We start from the raw sequence: 21,417 nt of genomic DNA, 5'->3' as shown, positions 1-21,417 counted from the left end.
TACATCTTACCATAACATTTGTTATTTTTTAAATCTGTAAGTATTTATTTCAAATACATTCAGCAGGTAGAGAGGAAAGGTATTGTTAAACTATGTAACGTTTAAACAGTCACTGAGTCTAGCATCTAGAATACTGTATTGCAGTATCTGTAATTGTTGCTTTATAAATGGCACAAGCCAAGTTCACACCTAACCTTGTATTTGTACAAAATTGTTTCCAAATCAGAGGATCAGCTCTATTCCTACTTTGAAAGGCAAAAAACAGAGGAAGGGCCTGCTGTGCCCTTGACCTGGAGGTCAAAGGTTTCCACAATTTGTGTACGTCACTTTGTTTACCTGTGTGAATGACTTTTATGATGTACTAAGACAGAAAGTGTGAACGGACTGAGGAAAGCCTCATTTGAGTGTATTCTATTTTGCTTTGTGTGGCTAAAGATATGGTTGTCATTCAGAGTATAATTTCTCTCACTGACATAATTTATATATGCATAGAAAGTACACCCTTTCCTGACAGTAGTGATTAAATATTGTTTTACAATAATCATGACAATTGTATGTTGCTGTATTGTTGTATATATCCCTACCAAATAGACAGACTAAATAGACCATAGTGGTCGCACATAACAGGGCTGCATGAATCTGAGAAATAGTCATGTGTGCTGTATATAACTGATTCATGCTAAGACTGACCCTGGAATGAACTGTCAACCCATCCAGTCCGGGGCACACTGTTCCTGTTATACTGTGCCCTCACAGGTAAGGATTGTTGACTGATTCATTTGCTCTCTGTCACAATGCTGTATATAGCTGAATCATGCTAAGACTGCATCGAGTTCCTTGTTCTGCAGAGAACTTGAGCACAATATTATAAAAGGAAACTGTGGACACATTAACAAGACCAGTTGCTTAAAAGAGTTTCCTGCAGACGTGCGCAAAGCAGCTCCTGAAAACACTGCAGACATGCAGGCTCACTGCAAACCAGGTAGGAAATCATTCTCTCTGTACAACAGACAGGCTTTTACTGTGTGAAAGCAGGTAGGAAACCATTCTATCTATATTGTGGACAGGCTTTTATCAGGTGTGAAAGCAGAGCTATTTTCAAGGTGCTAGGTCACGTTTGTGTGTCAACATGCAGGTGCTCTGATGAAGGCACAAGCCGAAACGTTAGTCTGCTTTCCAGATCAGCACTAACCCTACTTTACCTAAATTAAAATGAGGTAGTCCAAGATTAATCGGGGTCTGTGAAACCAAACATCAGGAAAGTAGACAAACACTTTGACAAAAAAAGATAGAAGTAAATGCCTACCTAATTTCTTGAGAAAAGGGGATCTTTGGCATAATTTGAGCACCAATGTTGTTGAGGGTTTTATAATAGGGTTTTTGTTTTTATTTATAATACTAATAAAACATGCAATTGAAATACCCTCTTCTATAAAATGTTCCAACAACAGTAGAAAGTAATACTATAACACTACCGTGGTTAAAGAAAGTTAATGTAACTTAGTAACTAATAATCGAAAAACCTTTAATAACACATTCATAAATAGATACTAAATTTGACCCTATTTTAAAGCAATACAAACCTAAAACACTGCTACACACGGGTTCAAAAATGTTTTAAACAGTAAGACGTTTTTCTCAATAATTTTAAGACTTCTCATTGAAATGTTTGTCAAAGAACTGCTGCATAACCTACGACTGAAGGGTTTTCTTTTTTTAGGTACAGAGCTAAATCTAATTAAGTTTACTTCAGTTTTTCTGTGAACAAAATTGTTTGAGAAACTGCAATTACATTTTCTGTCAAAAAACAGTGAAATATAATTAATGATTTCTGTTTGATATAAACAGTTCTAAATATCATCAGTGCTTCAATCATTGCAATTTTCTCTTTAAAAATAAGTAAAATGACAGGGTCACTCCAATTTTTTTAATGTTTAAACACTGTATTTAGATAGTAGACCTTTCCCGCCCACTCTGTGTGTGTGGCCTAAATAAAAGAAATGGTATACCCTACCCTTCAGCTTCTGCTGTGTGTGTGTTTGTTTTTTCTAAAAAATAAAATAAAATAAAAATACAACGTGTGCTTCCTCCTCTGGGTCTGAACAGCCCACTGTAGCGTAGACTCGCATACATTGACCACCCACCTCGGTGCTTAGGTCTAAAAAAACAACAAAAAAAATCTCTTTCTGCTTTTTTCTGTATACTGTCTGAAGGCTGTGCTCCGTGTCGCTGTAAGCTTTGCGCTGCTCCGGTTGTGTGACTGCACCCAGTCCAAACTGATACTGTCTGTAGGCAGTGCTCCACACCGCTGCAAGCAGCATTGGTTGTGTGACTGCATGCGGCCACCAGACTGCATGCACCCGGCCCAGTAACCTCGGTGCTTATGCCCCTAGTGCTCGGTGCCTTCAGTGCCCTCGGTTCTTCGATGTCTCGTTTTCTCAGAGCCTCGGTGCTTCGGTGTCCGACGCTCGGTGTCCTCAGTGCCTCGGTGCCACAGAGCCTCGGTGCTTCGGTGCCTTGGTGCTTTGCTCCCTGGATCGGTGCATATGTGCATAGTGAGGCGGAACAGGACGCAATCCCGATCGCGGCTTCCTGGGATGGGGACTCTTTAGAGCAGCAGGAGACTGAGGTCCAGGAAGTAACCGGACTCGGAGACTGGTGTTACCCCTCCATCGAGCTCGGTTTGAGCGCTTAAGGAGCGAGCCTCCAATTTCCTCCAGGTTCCCTGGAAGGCAGTGCCTGAACAACACCACTCTGTATTCAGATTGGCGCAAGCTTCGACCCCCCAGTCTTTTCCGGTGTTCCTGGTACAGTCTTCCTGACACCGACAGACCTCAGCGCCAAGTGTCTCAAACATGGGGGCGCTGGGACTAGCGCAATTCCTGCCGGTGGATTCCACCACAGCGGCCCTGGTGCGAGCCCATCCTGTAGGAGGTCTGTCCAAGGACCCTGTATGCCATAATGGCCAATCCAGGATCACAGAGGCCCACATTAAAAAAGTGTACGCAGCCGAAGCACAGATAACGCGCCTGGCCAACACAGCAGGTCTCCTAACGGCGTACCTGGATGGCATCCTGCGATGGGTGCTCCTCCCTGAACTGGTAGCCTCAGAGCTGCGCTTGGTCTCAGGTACGCTGCTACAAATTTCAGGCTTCCAAGGGCAAGCCCTGGGTAGAAGCCTGGTGGGTCTCGTAGTGGTGCGCAGACAGCTTTGGCACATACTGGCACAATTGCACCTCAGACTCTTGGGTGCTCGCCACCGTACACGCGCTGCAGTTCCACATGAAGTAAAAACATTATTCTCAAGCAAGCCATTCGCCTCGTAGAACGCAGAATCTACTCGAGATACTATCTAGTGCCAAAAAAAGATACTATCTAGTGCCTTCGCCCCATCCTGACACCTCAACGGGTTCTTGAGGGAGAGGAGGTACCAGATGGTCACCAGGGATTCACAGTACAATTGGTGTTGTGTCAGAAACTATTGGGTCTGATGGCCGCAGCTTCATCAGCCATCCAACAGGAGTTACTCCACATGCGCCCGATCCAAGCCTGGCTCAATGCCTTTTGGCTACAATCATAAAAAAGACAGCATTTCCTCCCAGTGCTCCAGAGGAGACATGTCCTTGTCTGCACGGACAACATGTCAGTAGTAGCATATGTCAACCGCCAGGGACTTCGGTCCCTGGGGTTGCACCACATAGCCTTTCAACTACTGACCTAGGTAAAGAGGCACTTGCTATCCCTCCAGGCTGTTCATCTCCCTGGAGTGGTGAATTGGGCTGTGGACCTCCTCTCCAGGGAGGGTCCTCACCCGTCAGAATGGCGATTTCACCATCAGGTGGTAGAGCGAATTTGGGAACGGTTTCGGGAGGGCCCGAGTAGATCTCTTTGCCACGGCAGAGACGACTCACTGCCCCCTGTGGTTCTCCCTCCACCATTGAGGCGGTTCTCTTGGTGGCCCCCAGATGGCCCAGGACAATCTGGTTTGCAAACCTTTGCTAGCTGTACAAGGCCAGCCCTAGGGGATCCCGCTGCGCATGGATCTCCTCAGTCAGGCGAGAGGTACTCTCTGGCACCCAGAACCGGGCAGACTCCAACTGTGGGTCTGGCCCCTGAACGGAACCGTCTGTCCACCTTAGCTCTCAGACGCGGTCGTCAGTACACGCAAAATGCTAGGGCCTCCTCCACAAGGTCGCTGTACACCTGGTTTCAACATATTCATCTCAAGTACCAGTGTTTCCAGCATGGACCACCAGGTGTACCAGTCACTATGTCCAATCTTAAACTGCTGTTGTAAAACCAAGACCATTACAACCAGGTTTGTTGTGTACTCACTTGTTTGTTGCCTCATTCTGCTGAATGGTTAATCTATGCAGCTGATGACTGCAATGAACTCAGCATGTTTATATTTGAAATATTTTGCAAGTGTTGTGTATGGAATTGGTGATCGTACCTTTAAGTGTGTACAGACTAGTTATAATATGGGAATTAGCTGCAGCTCCTGTGCTCAGTGTTAGTGAAGTCCTGATCTGACAGCATGTAAGACCATAAAAACATAAGAAATTTGAGAATGAGAAAAGGCCATTCGGCCCACCCATGCTCGCTCACTTAATGAAAGCGTTGTCCGTTAACACTCAGGAGAGGTTATTAGGGGAAATGAAACCTCTAGGAATTTGTGGCTAAACGGTTCGCCCTTCCTCCAGGCGGCTAGCTAAAGGTTAGAGAGGGTTATACAGTATTATTCATGACAGCATCCAGTCTATTCTTGAAGGATCCCATAGTCTCTGCTTCAACAACTCTGTCCGGCAGCCTGTTCCAATGGTTCAACACCCTTTCTGTGAAAAAGCTCCTTCTCCCCTCGGTTGTGAATATGCCCTTCTTCAGCTTCCACCTGTGACCCCTGGTTCTGTTCTCTTACCTGTGAAAAATAATTCTCAGCTGTTACTTTGTAAACCCCTTGCCAATTTTAAATACATCTATTAAGTCACCTCTGGCTCTCCTTCTTCTAGGCTATACAGATTAAGCACTTTTAGTCTTTCATATGACACCCTTCAATCCTGGAATTAATCGTGTTGCTCTCCTCTGTACTCTGTCCAATGCCTCAATGTCTTTCTTATGATATGGGGGACCAGAACTGGACACAATATTCTAGGTGCGGTTGTACCAGTGCATTGTATAATTTTAATATAACTTCTCTTGATTTGAATTCAACTGCCTTGGCTATATAATCTAACATTCTATTTGCCGTTTTTATAGCTTCTCCACACTGTCTGGTTGGCTTAAGAGATTCATCCACTACTACCCCCAAGTCATTTTCATACATAGCCTCCTCTATTTCGTTACTGTTCATTCTGTACTTGTACTTTTTGTGCCCTGTGTGCAAGACTTTATTCACATTAAATTTCATCTGCCATGTAATACAGACAGCTCTTATGATTTACATGCTACCTTTTATTTTTCAGTGAAAACAAGTTTCACAGTGAGTTAATTCTGTTAAATTTACGATATTAAATAAACCACAGCTAGCACATCGTCATACATTTTAGATATTCTCATTAGCACAATTTGAGAGCTAAATTTAGTGAATGGCGTACATTTCATTTTTAATTTCCTTATTTATTTGTTTTCTCAGCAGTCCCAAGTATTTATGTGCGTTCTGCTTTCACATTCCTTAAAATGGTCAGTTTGAGAAATAAACAGCTGACCCTGTTTATGGTAACAGTACTCTTAAATTACTGTGCCTGCTTCTTTGGCTGAAGAGATATTGTTAGCTCTTCATCTAACTGGGGAATCTGCTGCACAATTAAATCATCCTTAAACTCCTGACCATAAACAATGTAACTACATCTATTATATCTGGGATGCAAGATGCAACAGACGATAAAAATCTGTTTGTGTTGACTCAAAACTTTATTTAGGCACTCTACGATTTGACTGTTAGTTTATTGGAGTTCACGAAAAATAACTTTTTTCAGCTTGATACACAAACCTTTTCACTTCCTTTTTTGGTTTGATTGTTCAGATTTTTGCTGCATCACAGCCCAAAATTATTTTCTTTATTATAAGTTTCCAGGAAATTTAGTTCATGGCCCGTGTGCAACACACAAATCTGAAGTGTATTTTTATTTTTGTTTTCGCTGTTCTTGTTCTAGATTTCTTAAATGCAACTGTTCATTTTAAGCTACATTTTTACACAACAGTACTTGTTTGGTCACTGCTGTTGCATGAAACTGGGGTTCTCCTATTCTGCTGGTGTTAATACCTCTCTGCATTTACAAGCATTTATATTCGATCAAATTGTTAACGTCCTTCTTGCACTTCAGTTTATTAAAACATGTGCCATGCGTTTTTTTATACAGAGTGACGTCATGTCGCTTTCATAAACATTATCTCATGCGTTTAAAGGGAGAGGCAGCATTGGTGTGCCTAAAAAGCAGTTGTCAACACTTTTTTGTTGTCTAATTTGTAAATATTCTAGTCGCAGTCTGGAGCCCTGCATCATAATTTCTCATTTCTCTGAGATTCGGTGGTACAAACAGATTGATACATTGCAATGGTGTGATTGAAGGTTTATCGTCTGTTGCATGAAGGAATCATGTCGTCATAAAGAACACCTGCCAGTGCGTACCATTTGCAAGCATGTCACGTATCAGTACTAGTGCGTGTACCACAGGTTGAAAACCTATGGAAGTCCACCTGGGTGAAAAACATGTTATTTAGTAGTACGTGTTCAAATATTTAGTACACGTATTGATTTGGTCCAATCAGAATAAAAAAATACGCGTTCTAAATAAATGTAAATTAACTATGCATTTTCTACATAGGGGCGGGTCATGCAGCGTAAGCAGCCAATCACCTTCAGGATAAAATGTTTTCAATTTCAGACATAAAATGTGCTTTAAAAAAAATCAAGAATAAAGAAAATTGCAAATCATGGCAGAGAGAGATATTCTTCTACGGTGCAAATATAGCTTTGCGGAGTGCTGCCGACTTCTTGAGACAGACATTGTTGATCGTGACACGGTTCAGTTTGTATTAACGATGTGCACAATCGTTTTTTATTTTCTAATTATATTTATTTCAGTTTTACACCAAAATATTGAGTTACTGTAGCTAATATTAGATTCAATGTCAGATCTTTCAACACTTGTTTAAAATTACATATTAGTTATAGTGGGGTTACCGCTGAATTAAAACGATTCCTAAGACTCTGAAACTGCCGGTTGATGCTCGTCTCGGAGGTTCCGGGTCTATCCATTGTAGGGAGAGTAAATCAACAAATGATTTATTAAAAATAATTGATATGCACAAAAGAAATATAGTAAATACAATTGTATAAACATTAGATACAAGCAAGCAAAGACGCGCAGGTCACAGCATGGCCTAATGCATACGTTTGCATTACAACACAGACGTCATGTGGAGTCAAAGGAAGTGACTGACGATTCAAACAGAAACATTATGCTAAATACTTAAATAATATTTTAGCATTTCCCCTCCTATTTCCCTTACTCTTTTCCAATCAGTATTGATCCACCCTGTTAATACACACCTTCAGCTTCAGGGGGGGAATTTGCCCAAAACCTCTAGAATATTCTATCACACGTCACAATTATACATTTATGAACTTAAGAAAACCTAATGCACTCATTCTATAGCTGAAAAAGCTAGTTTAAACTGGTTTGTTCTCTGCGGTAATCAGTTTTCACATTTATGCTGCAGACATAGGCTTGCTTTCCTTCTCTCTGTACATCTTGGTTAAACACATGTCAACTCTGGCTGTGTGCCCAGACATCACGGTTCGGGAAGCTGCATATGTCTAGCTTTTGAGGGAGGAAAAGGGAAACTGCTAAGTCTTTACTTCTTGTGTTACATCTGTTGTTAGCCTTATCAAAATATGAAAATACTAAACTTTTTCAACTATCAACTTTATAATAGAAATGAAAACTAGAAGCAAATACATAATAATACTTTATGCAGAATGCCATGTCTACACCATCTTTCACTAGACTTTACCCAATGCCAATTCCATATACCATCACAAATTGGGCGGGAATGGCAGATGCAAGGCGACTTTTAATTGGATAATTTATTACACATACTATTTTCTTTTAATTAATTGGTTCTCATTTCATTTTCAGCCATCTGATTGGCCAAATGAGTACACATAGTAATTATAATTACAACATGTACCAAAGTCAAATGAGAAAGTGTACTAAATAATGCATTTTTGACCCGGATGGCCTTCTATAAAAAACACTGATGTAGGCTTGTGACCGGTTGGCTCAAGTGGTGACGTAATAATATAACAATAATAACAATAAACCATTACTTTTAAATCAACCCACAATAATACATTTAAATCACAAATCATATTAAACACACCTCACAATACATTTATCACAAGCAGGGCCTTTCTTTCCGGCCCCTCTTTACAGAGAGGGCTCTCTTCTGCCCTGCCACAAGGCTATATCTAATATCAGCTGAATACACATAGGCAGATTATGAGTAACAGCTAAAAATGTAATGTAAGAAAACAAACTGAATCAAAAAGCAGTTACATGCTGACCCTATTATTAATAGCTATAGTGTTTCAGCATCCGTTTCAGCCCGTAGCTGTGTTTAGAGGTAGTGTTGCCTGTTTCTTCAGTATTTACTACAGTCACTTGATGGTGAATTGAGGATTTGCACACAATGTGGTGGTTCTCCATGTAATTCATATAAGAATACCATCTAAAATCCTTACAGCATGAACATTTGTCTATGTCACTTAACAATAGACTGGGCCACCTTGTGAACATAATGAATGCATAATAATGTAAACTCATTATTTAACAAGCAACAAATCAGTCTGTTGCATTTTAGGCTTTTTATAGTTATTTATTCATGTGTTTAGCATTCAATAGAAAATAAACAAAATCATGGATTGGATTTGTCGTCTACTCTATATACCCAAGCACTCTGTATGCCTTTTTGAATTGCTCCCCCACACTCTGGTTGCTGATAGGGAAGCATCTATTACAACACCAAGGTTCAGAGACCAATGGGATGCTTGCCTGCAGTGCTTTTTGCATTTTACAGTAACCAATTTAGCCTAATATTGAATTTGAGTGTATTATACGTCACAAAAACTACAGAAATGCCCAGATAACAATTAATGAATCCTAAATGACATGATCACAATCGTAAAACTTCTTGTTCTTCACAGATAGATTACACAATAAAGACACATATACTTCAGGACTTCAAAACCTTTGTCAAATAAATGTTACAGCATGTTGTGGTCACTTGGAGTCCCGAGTACCCATTCGGATACACAAACACGCCTCCGAAGCTGAGAGTGTGATGGAGAAACGGAATTCTCTCTGACTGTGTAGCAATAGACTGTGTTTTTCCATGACTCATTCAGAATGCGGTTCTCTGACGATTACCCACACACAGTAGTTTTAAAAAAGAAACTGCAACTAAAAAATTATGAACTTTCTTTTTATAACTAGATATAAAAACTATCCCATAAATGAATTTTTATTCACTTACCTGTTTGTATCTACTTGTCAGGAGTCGGGGAGTGGTATAAGAATGAAATCGGTATTATCATACATACATTTTGTTGTTGTTTTTAGTAAGATATATAATTTTGGGTAGCGGGGTGCACACTGCTTGTAAAGTGAACTCGTATCTTTTACTTACTCTTTGCTAATGAAAATGAATTTAAGATTGTTAAAATGAGTTCTAGACATGGTGCTTCCCATTGGCTTCAAGGGGCTCAGGTAATGCACGCGTGATTGTTCTCTGTGGCAGGCCACTGTCTGTGTGGGAGGCTTGTGCTTGCTATGTGCGGTTCTCTCGTGGACGCGCTCTCCTTTTCTGCAGAGGGGACATTTAACCTTGCTTATCCCTATTATTTTAATATTAGTAAATTTAATAAGGGTAAGATTGTTCCCATCTGTGCTGTGTGTAATACAGAAAAGACCATGCAGAACTATAAACACTCAATAGTGCTTCATTTATAAATACTAAAAGAAATGTAATAAATTCAATGACAACCCTTTCTCAGTGTCTCCAATGGTGTACTGAGCAAATAGAAACCTCAGGTAACACTTACAAAACAGAAGAAGACTCCTTGATGAAACAACACCAGAACAACGTTTGATACAATACTTCCACACTGAAGACACTGAGAAGGACTTCTAGTAGAAATGTTTGTCGTTGTATTTAATTACATTTCTTTTAGTACTTACAAAAGAATGTAAGTCAGCTCCTTGTTCAAATCACTGAAGTGATTTACCCAGCATGGCAGCAGAAATGTAAAAGCTGTCACACAAGGAACTGAACCCTGAAACCAATCAGGTTCAATACACCAGCATGCTTGACCACATTTTCTACATGGCTCCAGACAAACGTAGCAGTTTCTTATTGAAAATGACTTCTTATAGTACAAATTCACTGAACACGAATTCCCTGAGAGTGTGAATTCATATCTCTTGTGCTATCCATATTGCTGCAGTGTGTCTAAACGTGCTTTCCATTTCCATGTCTTCAGGTATCATTGTGGGATTGCTGCTCTGGTGCTGTTCCTTGGCAGACAGTTCTTGTAAAGCTGGATTCACCTTGTCAAATGGTTCATGTACTGGTGAGTTGCAATTAATAACGTTCCAAACATTTGATTCTTGTTTTCACCTGTGGGGGAGTGTGGCCAGCAAATTAATTGAGAAAAAATAGGTTTAAGAGAAATCTATTTTAACTTACAAAAAAATAATAATTACACAAAGCATATTTTTATTAAGCATACTAACACCAGTGTGATATTTTTATTAAATAGACTAACACCATAAAAACATCAGGAAGCTAGTATTTTAATAGAATGCCATTCAATAAACATTACAAATAAAACTCCTCTCCCTGTTTAAGAAAAAGAAACACAGATGAATGCATGATCTGATAGCAGTAAACAATCATCACATTCATATTTTCAATCAAGAGCAATGTGCTCATCAGTGATCAATAGACTGCATCATAAAAATAAACTGCATCAAATCTGGGATTAGTTTCTAGTGTGAACAGAACAGGCAGCAAAGCCGCATTAACTACTCCCAGATTTGATTGCAGATTCAACTCCTGGATTCATTTTGCTGAAGTGTGGAAACAGTATAAATGGGCTTTGCTGGAGACAAAGGGAAAATAAAAATAAACACAATAAGATCAACATCAGGACATTATGAGGGAAACAAATTTTTGTTTCTTTTTTTATATTACATCGTAAAAGGACCCATGACTACAGCAGAATCCACAACAGGTTCAGAAGGGAAAGAATGAAAGAAAGACAGGCTTCTTAATGGGTTTCAGAGATTCATCAAATATTACATTTTCTTATGTTCATTTGAAAGTTAATACATGAATATAAAAAAACGTAAGAAAATGTATGAATGAGAGGAGTCCATTCGACTCATCTGAGGGCGTCCATTCCTATACACCCACCACTCTCTGTGTGAAGAAATGTTTTGAATAGTAGCCTTTGTTTTCTATACATGAACAGCTTTTCTAAGCAGTATTTTCTTTTTCCAGCGCTCTGTACAGTCCCCTCCTGTGACACCACACAATACCATTTAGTGACAACTCCGAAGACCTGGACTGAAGCGCAGAACCATTGCAGAAGCAATTACACAGACCTGGTCACTGTGTACACCAAGGAAGAAGCAGAGCACCTGTACAATATAACGGAAAATGCTTCGGCTGGACGCATCTGGATCGGGCTGCATCGTGACAACTGGAAGGCTAGTATTAAAAAGAGTCATCTTCTGTACTGCAGCTGGTGCAGGCTCAGTAACATGAGTTACACAGCTAGTGTTTACCAATTGAGTTCGTACCAATTGCATCGAAAAAACAAGCGGAACAAAGTTGGAGACGAGCTGATCTCCAGCTTTAGTACGGTACTAAGGATCAAGCATTGTTGTTGTTACCAAACAGGAACTGAAGGGGGTTCCGAATCATTCTTTCATTCATTCATTATCAGAACCGCTTTATCCTTTTAAAGGGAGTCAGACACGACGCAAGGCGGGATGTCTTGAATCAGAACATTTGAAATATTTGTACCAGTAATGTATGTATTTTACGATATTATGAGCTAATAATCATTTTTACAATGTTACAAATAGGCCAACATTTATACATAAATATTAATTCGGCTCTAACATATATTTAAATGTGTGCACGTAATATTTTTTTTTATTTAAGATATACACTGAGTGTACAAAACATTAGGAACACCTGCTCTTTCCATGAAATAGACTGACGAGGTGAATCCAGGTGAAAGCTATGATCCCTTATTGATGTAACCTGTTAAATCCACTTCAATCAGTGTAGATAAAGGGGAGACAGGTTAAAGAAGGATTTTTAAGCCTTGACACAATTGAGACTTGGATTTTGTATGTGTGCCATTCAGAGGGTAAATGGGCAAGACAAAAGATTTACAGTAAGTGCCTTTGAACTGGGTATGGTAGTAGGTGCCAGGCGCACCGGTTTGAGTGTGTCAAGAACTACAATGCTGCTGGGTTTTTCACGCTCAACAGTTTCCCATGTGTATCGAGAATGGTCCACCACCCAAAGGACATTCAGCCAATGGCAGGCCAGTGGTCGAAAACGGCTCATTGATGAAAGAGGCCAAAGGAGGCTGACACGAATTGTGCAGAGCAACAGACGGGCTACAGTTAGTCAACTGACCCAACATTTGTGTCAAAAGACCCATAAAAGAATGCACAACTCGTCGTACCTTGACACGAATGGGGTATGGCAGCCGACGACCTAACAGAGTTCCACTTCTTTCAGCAAAACACAAGAAACTGCAGTTGCAGTGGGCTAAGGAAGGAAAACACTGGACACTGGAGGATTGGAAAAACATTGCCTGGTCTGATGAATCCCGGTTCTTGCTGTTTCACGCTGATGGGAGGACTAGGGTATGGAGAAAACCACATGAGTACATGCATCCATCATGCCGCGTGTCAACATTGCAGGCTAGTGGTGGTGGTGTGATGGTGTGGGGTGTGTTTTCATGGCACACATTGGGCTCCTTAATAAAAGTGGAGCAACGTTTGAATGCCACAGGATATCTGAACATCATTGCCAATCAGGTGCATCCCTTCATGGCAGCAGTGTATCCATCTGCTAATGGATTTTTTCAGCAGGATAATGCTCCATGCCACAAGGCTAGGATTGTCCAGGAATGGTTCCATGAACATGACCGTGAATTCAGCTTACTGCAGTGGCCTGCCCAGTCACCAGATCTCAATCCAATTGAGCATCTGTGGGATGAGCTATTCAGAGTAGAGATCCACTACCAGCCAACTTGACACAACTGAGTGAAGCATTGGAGTCAACATGGGCCAGCATCCCTGTGGAACGCTTTCGACACCTTGTAGAGTCCATGTTCCGACGAATTGAGGCTGTTCTGAGGGCAAAAGGGGGTGCTACTCAATATTAGGAAGGTGTTCCTAATGTTTTGTACACTCAGTGAATATGCATGGTAAAATACTCCATATCAGGGACGGACTGCCTATAAAATATTCAACCAAGTGCAATGCCATGAAATAAACTAGCAAAGCTAATTCTGTTTTTGATTACAACATTAGATTTATACATGATACAGACAGTTGCAGCTCGTGCGGTGCGGCCCAGGCTGTTTTAAAGGGAGTAAAGGATAACCGTGGTCAACACACACGGGCTGTTTCGACACCGTTCTCATTGGACCACAACAAGAACAAAACAGGGAAGGGGTGGTATTCCGAAGAAGTATCATAGATAATGATTTCTAAAAACACCCTGAGAACAGCGCTGTTTATTTTCTTTTTCAATGTGCCCCCAGGTCCTACTACGTAAAATAACACTTAACTCACATTCTACCCACTGTGTTACAATACCCGTACAGGAAGCAGATGCTTAAAATATAGTGATGACATATATATATATATATATGTATGTTATATGCGCACATTATTATTTCAGCAAAAATAAACTGCCAGTACATTCTGGGACTTTCACATGTCTTCCACTATTGCATTTAGTACGATACTAAAATTCTTAGTCCATAGCAAGAGTTAGACTGAGTTAGTCCCGTACTTAGTATCCTCTAGAGGGCAGCAACAGTTATTTTTGGGTTCGTTGCAATTGAGACCTTTTTTAGTATGCAGCTGGGGACTAACTTCAGCCGCCAAGTTCGTTGCAATTGGTATTTAACTTGCGTACTAGTTTAGTACGGAGCTGCGTACTAATGACGGGATCATCCCCAGTTAGTACGCAGCTTTCAGTTCGTTGCAATTGACCCCTAGTATTTACACTGTGACAGGCTCAGTAAAATTAGTTACACAGCTAGTGTTTACACTGTGACAGGCTCAGTAACATGAGTTACGCACCTAGTGTTTACGCTATGACAGGCTCAGTAACATGAGTTACACAGCTAGTGTTTACACTGTGAGAGGCTCAGTAACATGAGTTACACAGCTAATGTTTACACTGTGACTGGCTCCAGAGTGTTTACATTATGACAGGCTCAGAGTTACACAGCTAGTGTTTACACGGTGACAGGCTCTAGAGTGTTTACACTGTGACAGGCTCAGTAACATGAGTTACACAGCTAGTGTTTACACTGTGACAGGCTCAGTAACGTGAGTTACACAGCTAGTGTTTACACTGTGACAGGCTCAGTAACGTGAGTTACACAGCTAGTGCTTACACTGTGACAGGCTCAGTAACATTAGTTACACAGCTAGTGTTTACACTGTGACAGGCTCAGCAGTATCACAGCTCGAGTGTTTATTCTTCCAGGGGACACGGATATTCCTCAGTCCGTAAGTAAGTTGCACTTTGGAGATATTTTTAAAACCATTTATCCAGTTGTGATTGGAAAAGGTAGCAAAGTTATTATTTATTTTGATTTGTGAGGTTTCTTCTGTGTTAGGGTTTGGTGTTAGCTCCACAACCAGGTGATTAAATCTAGTTAAATGGTCCAATTGAAAAGTAGTTGAATGTGCCGATCACCGGTATGAATAGGTAAATCATAACTACACTATGTGCTGTTCAATCTCTTTGTACAAGAAAAGAGAAATAAAGATGGATAAAGTACAGTGAAATTACAGTTTGTGACAAGATAGTGTCAGGAATGAGACCTAAAGAGTCAGGAAGCTGCAGTTAAAGCATTCCCAAAGTTAGGATTAATGGCAGTGTTCCTGTTTACGGTAAAGTGAAGGTACATAACAAAATGCTAGGTTCAAATGAGGTGAATAAACATGTGCAAGCACTTCAAAAATGAAGCCCTGAGGAGAATTCCTCTCCTCTACCATCTTCCCCTACATTTACCAGCAATAGCAACTGATAATCCCTTGCCAGAAACATACTAATCATAATGACGTGCTATTTACTCCTAAATCCTTATGGAGGGACCAGCTCTTTCTAATTGATGTGTTAGGATCCCAAGGCGAAATACGACCCCATCTCCATCAGGTTGACTTTATAAAGCTGAAACCTTTTCATGTTCAGCTTGGGGTTGTCTTGACGGAGAAAATTCACTTTACCCGAAGCTGATAAGCCGATCTAAAGAACATCCAATACCAGAAAATCATCCCTTCATGTCAAAGTGAGACTAGTTTGAATTACCGACCTGAATTGTCATTCCTTCCTGTCAAAGTGAGACTAGTTTGAATTACCAGTCTGAATTGTCATCCCTTCATGTCAAAGTGAGACTAGTTTGAATTACCAGTCTGAATTGTCATTCCTTCCTGTCAAAGTGAGACTACTTTGAATTACTGATTTGAATTTTCATCCCTTCATGTCAAAGTGAGACTAGTTTGAATTACCAGTCTGAATTGTCATTCCTTCCTGTCAAAGTGAGACTACTTTGAATTACTGATTTGAATTTTCATCCCTTCATGTCAAAGTGAGACTAGTTTGAATTACCAGTCTGAATTGTCATTCCTTCCTGTCAAAGTGAGACTACTTTGAATTACTGATTTGAATTTTCATCCCTTCATGTCAAAGTGAGACTAGTTTGAATTACCAGTCTGAATTGTCATTCCTTCCTGTCAAAGTGAGACTAGTTTGAATTACCAGTCTGAATTGTCATTCCTTCCTGTCAAAGTGAGACTAGTTTGAATTACTGATTTGAATTTTCATCCCTTCATGTTAAAGTGACACTAGTTTGGATTAATCTCCAGGGTAGCTCTAAATGTGTCAACCTGGGCTACTTTGGAAATATATATATTTTTTTTTAAACTTAACACGGTAATGAATACATTGCAGACCCACGCTTTTAAATACAATGATCAAACCGCCCGATGTATTTATTTATGTATGCACCGTATTACTTTGAATTAACGTCGCCTTTGAATTAGCACCGCTCTCAATAAAGAAACATAAAGCTATTTTTTTTCTACCCCTGCTCAAAAAATAAAGAAAGAAACTTGCAACTCTGGCTATGTACATGTGATGCCCCTGATGAGACTGCAGCCTCAATCCAGCATGCAATACAAACTAATGTACACACACCTTAGTAAGCAAATTGTATTTTATAGTACAGTCCCGAAAGACAACCGAAGATGAACTACTTACAGCACAGCAGTCCTTCACGCCTTTTTTTTTCCCCAGCAGATTTTAGTGCCAACACAGCAGGGGATAAAATGAGGGCTGTCTGTTTACCTCGTCCTCAGCTTGGATGGTGAAAACTTAAACTCAGTTTTGCCGGTCACTCTAAGCGCTATCCGAAAGCTGGCTGAAGATATCTTCTTGTAGGGGGTTTAGTTGTTTTGTTTTTAATTCAATTGGAATTGTACTCAGTCCTATACAAATACTGTATATAAAAATAACTTGCTTACTATCTATGAGAAGATTTAGTTTCAGAGAAATTACAAACAATCAGGTAAATTACAGTGAGAAAAAAAACAAAAAAACAAGTAGGATATATTTTAGTTTTAACAGAAATCAAACCGATATTCAGAGGTAAAACAACTGCATCACACTCAACTACAGTTCTCTCTCTTCTACTTGTCCCACCCAATAGCAACCAATACACACTCCTGATTCACTGGTACAGTACTCCCCTGACCACTCAACTCCCACCTAATAGGCTCTTGTTAACTGTCAGTAAATGTACTGTATTCAAGCTCCCAAAAGAGTATATTGCTGCAGATCAGAGGCTCTCATGGCGCCATTTCTAAAATGCCTTAAATCATGTAATAAAACACTGCACCGTTCAAATGCCATAGTATTTCTGATAAACGCCGCCCTCGAATAAACGCTGCCTTCAGTGCTGCAGCCGTTTAACGGTTTAAAATAAACACAGCGGCGCTAATTCGAAGTAATACAGTATTTATTTATTTATTTTTATTACAAAAGTGAGCTAATTGCTACAAGCATGCACATATCAACATTCCAAATTCATAAACATACACAAAAAAGGAACAGTGCAAAAACAAAATGGTAAAGCAAGTAGCCTCTATACCAGCGTTCTTCAATCAGCATCCTGAGGGCCAAATCCGGCCTGCTAGAGCCTTCCGTCTGGCCCGTGGGATGTCAGCTGCAGTGCTTCCAACTGGACGTTTTTTGCGCAAAATTGGGCTTTTTAAAATTACGTTTTGCAGGAGAAAATTATGCTAGGCGGGTTGTCTATTTTTGATACTACTAAATGGCTAGCAGGGATCACTCGAATTCATAAAGGGGAAAAACACAGAAAAACAGCAACACTAAATATAATAATAATATTCAAGTTATATTTACTAACCCCTAAAAAGGAAATATTTCATATATTAGAAAGCTACTTGTTCACAGTTAATAAAAAAATGAGCCCTTAAAATGCAGCATGATTAAAAGTAACTCCCGTAAAAATGGCTTATTTTCAAATAAAAAATACAGAGCTTTAGATTCATTATGATATTTTTCACTTTCCATTGTATTTGAAAATATGTAATTTTAGACCGCAAAGTGGTTAACAGTGTACAGGTGCAGGTGATCAATAATCAGACAAACAACTATAATCCAGGTGCAATGAAGGTTTAATTGTATAATCCAATGCCTGATGGTTAACAGCAGTAAACAATAATAATGTTAATGAAGCAATACAGCAGCGTGTATTGCTTATTCATAATCCGTGGGTTTGCCCCGAAATAATAACAGTCCCGTTTCAGTTCACCCACACGTAACACATACCCAAACACCAACACCAGTCCAGAGTGCGTGCTCTAGTGCTCGTAGTGAATTCAGTTCTTTCGTGACAACAAAGTGCAGTGATGTTGATCCGGGTTTAGAGCTGGCCTTTGGCGACAGCTCCGGCTCGTGTTAGCGACAAACAAAACAAACAAAACACTCACGTATCACAACACCGGTTCTCCTTTTGGTTGTTCGATTTAATCATTCACAAAGGCGCAGATCACCTTACTATGTCCCCTTTTCATACCGTCAACCATGACCCCTTGGTTAACGAGCGCACTCGCTCCTCCAATCCGCGGATGCCCCACCGTTAACCTTCTGGGTCAATGATTTAGTGTACTGTAGCTCAATCCCCTTTCTAGATGGCCGATTTCTGCCAAACCCTGGGAATGAACTGTCGGGCCATCTAGTCCACGGTACTCTGTTCCCTTTACTCAGCACCCTCACAGGTTGGGAAGGAGATCTAACACTAAGAATCATTCGATCTCTGTCACAATGACACAAACTGCACAGATCTCAAAGACATCCAGCTGCACAGAACGTAGTGCACAGCAGTGATAAATTCAGTCCTGTGGCCATGCTTTTTCATTTTTTTAAATTTTTAATTGTGTTCAGGAAGAAGAAGGCAAGGTTTTGTAAAAATAGTTGGGGGCCTTGGTCAGCTGCCCTTCATTACAAATTTGTTGCAGATACAAGGTCGCCGCTATCTACAGGGTATTTGCGTCCCCTAACAAGCGACATTTACAGGAACAAATGATCACTGCACTTTATCTGGTAATAACCCTTCTCCTTCCTTGTTTACAACTCACTCTGTATGTAAGCTGCCCTCAATCAATAAACTTTAGTTTAGTCACACGCTCGGTATGCACATTCATTCCCATTTGTGTCAGTACACTCCATAACCTAACTGGGAATATTTGTTTTACAGTTTACTATTATTATTTAACTTCAAATAATGACTCCTCTCCTGTAACTTCTATCTTTCCTTAAGGCTTGTTTAAATGCTTGCTGTTCACCCTGGTCCACTTCTGACAAGGAAAATTTGAATGTATTTACGCGTGCCACACAAAGTGGGGTGCAGCCCCCACAATTCTCTGTTCAGTCGTCCCCCCCCCGTCCCCTCCCCTCCCCCTCATCATGGAAAGTCCGGCACCATTGTCATGGTGAATTTGCCATGCCACCGCCACTGATTGCTGTGCTTTCAATCCTTCACTTGCATGCTTGTTGCACAGTAATTTTTCAAAAACAAAGCCGGTGTGTGCGAGTGTCAAAATTTTAGAGAAAAAGAAAGGGAATTAGATGTCCATTTTAATTGAATAGTTTTAATAAAATTAAGATTACTAGCATGTAGTTTTAATAGTATTACAGTGATAAATATATGTGCTTTGTATATGTATTATTAAATGCCAATCAGAAATCGTATAATTTCAATCGTATCATTGCACATCATGAGTGCCTCGTGGCCCCCCAAGATTTGGACATTGCCTTATCTGGCCCTCCAGTGAATGTAATTGAATACCTCTGCATCAAAATACTACATTAATATTGTTTGAAACTGAAGACGTTCCTGTATGAAGAGAAATGAAAGCTAACTTACTTTAAGAAAGGAACATATTTTATTTAGCATATGTTCATCCACAACTTTAAACACTCAATTATAAATCTTACACAAAAACTATATTTTTTTAAACTATATACAATTCTACCCATAGACCCTGTTTATTTTCTTAGACGGTAAAGCTGAATGAATGCCTTTATTGCCATGTTATCAACTTAATAAAAATGTTCTAAATTAAAGAAAACAATTTAAATACTTATAGTAACAAGAGGCAGAAATGTTACTTTCCAGCAGGTCGTTGAGCTACCATGACATTTAGAGTTAGATAACAATCCCTGCGAGAAACGGTTCTCCTTCCAACTTTTTCCTGGAGGACCACAGCCATGACATTTCGTGGGTCACCTCTACCTCGGTCCACATCTGGGATTCTGACTGTGACAGTCCACCTCTTTTTGCAAGCTTGAACTTCTTGTTATTGTTGGATGTCATGGTGCTCTCTTTGCTGCTTCTGGGAACCCTGTATACTTGTTTCTTGCTACACCAGTCACAGAGAACCTGAGATCCAAACTCTTCCTCCTCCTGTTCCTGAACAGCACAGATGACATGGCAATTTTGTCCACAACTAGTCCGAAAAAGTTAAAAACTAGAAAACTAAAAGCCTTATTGTTTTTGAAGGAAAACAACAAATCAAAATAAAATAAAACCCCCTCTAACTCAAATTCCCTACTTCCGAGTGGTAGATGGAAGGACATTTTCCAAGTCTTCCTCGATGTCAAGATTTCTGCATCTGCGAAACCAACCCTAGCTCTGGTCCCAAACATAACCTGATATGGAGATTGCTATATTCCAGTGTGATTACCACTATCTTTCTGAAGCTGAACAAAACGCAAGCCGTCTACACAGTGTTCTGATTCATCCCTGCGGCGCCTGTCTCTGACATCCTGGTTTGCCTGTTCTACTGTGGCGATCTTTACTTCAGGCCACACTTCTATTAGATTTTCAATTATTTTATTGGCAGGTTCCTGACCATTGTTACTTTGAAGTCTGCAAGGTGCCCCAATTATGTTAAAAATATCAATGATTACATAAGCTACTTCTTCAGCTCACTTGGTTTTCAAAGAACGGAGAAAGCTGAATTTTGTCAGGTGGTCTTGATAGTTTAAAATGTAAGAGAATTTTCTATGCCTTTCTGTCTGCATGTCGATATGATGTACCTGGCAGTAGGAATTCATACATCAGAAAAACATAGGCTTCACTACTTGCCCTTTCTTAGCATGTTGCTTTTTTAGTTGGCATTCTTTACACATGTGTAAATAAATCTCCAAAACAGCCCTGGTGACATTTGCATATTTTTGGTTCAGTTCTTTTTTCATGCATCGCATTATCTTGTGGCCCACTTTAACGAGAGCAGCATTAATCACGTCAAAATAGTCAGGCACAGCAACAAAAACGTATCTTCAGTAGCATCATTTCCAGAAGTCATCGCTGCTCATTCAGTTACACCCCCTCATGGTAACTAACTGATAGTGCTTGAGATGGCTGTAGTGCTAGAAGACTGTATTTCACTAGTTTCACTTTTACACAAAGGGACGAAGATTCAGATTGGTAATTCAGAGTAGTCTCACTTCGACATGATTTTCTGAATAAAGTGAATTGTTTGTGTTGTGATG

The 21,417-nt window shown here is 40.0% G+C and overlaps 1 protein-coding gene across 1 annotated transcript in view; it reads left to right on the top strand.

Moving 5' to 3' along the window:
- The first annotated feature begins 911 nt into the window (after window positions 1-911).
- Window positions 912-21,417, top strand: part of LOC117402131 (adhesion G protein-coupled receptor E3-like) — a 48,198-nt gene continuing 27,692 nt past the window's right edge. The window contains exons 1-3 of the mRNA XM_034910469.2: window positions 912-982; window positions 10,544-10,633; window positions 11,566-11,774. Coding sequence (XP_034766360.1) covers window positions 961-982; window positions 10,544-10,633; window positions 11,566-11,774 — 321 coding nt within the window. The 5' untranslated portion in view covers window positions 912-960. The remainder of the gene's footprint in view (window positions 983-10,543; window positions 10,634-11,565; window positions 11,775-21,417) is intronic.

Source organism: Acipenser ruthenus, chromosome 34 (assembly GCF_902713425.1).
Source record: "Acipenser ruthenus chromosome 34, fAciRut3.2 maternal haplotype, whole genome shotgun sequence".
Lineage (NCBI taxonomy): Eukaryota > Metazoa > Chordata > Actinopteri > Acipenseriformes > Acipenseridae > Acipenser > Acipenser ruthenus.
This window is presented reverse-complemented; position numbering and strand designations above follow the sequence as displayed.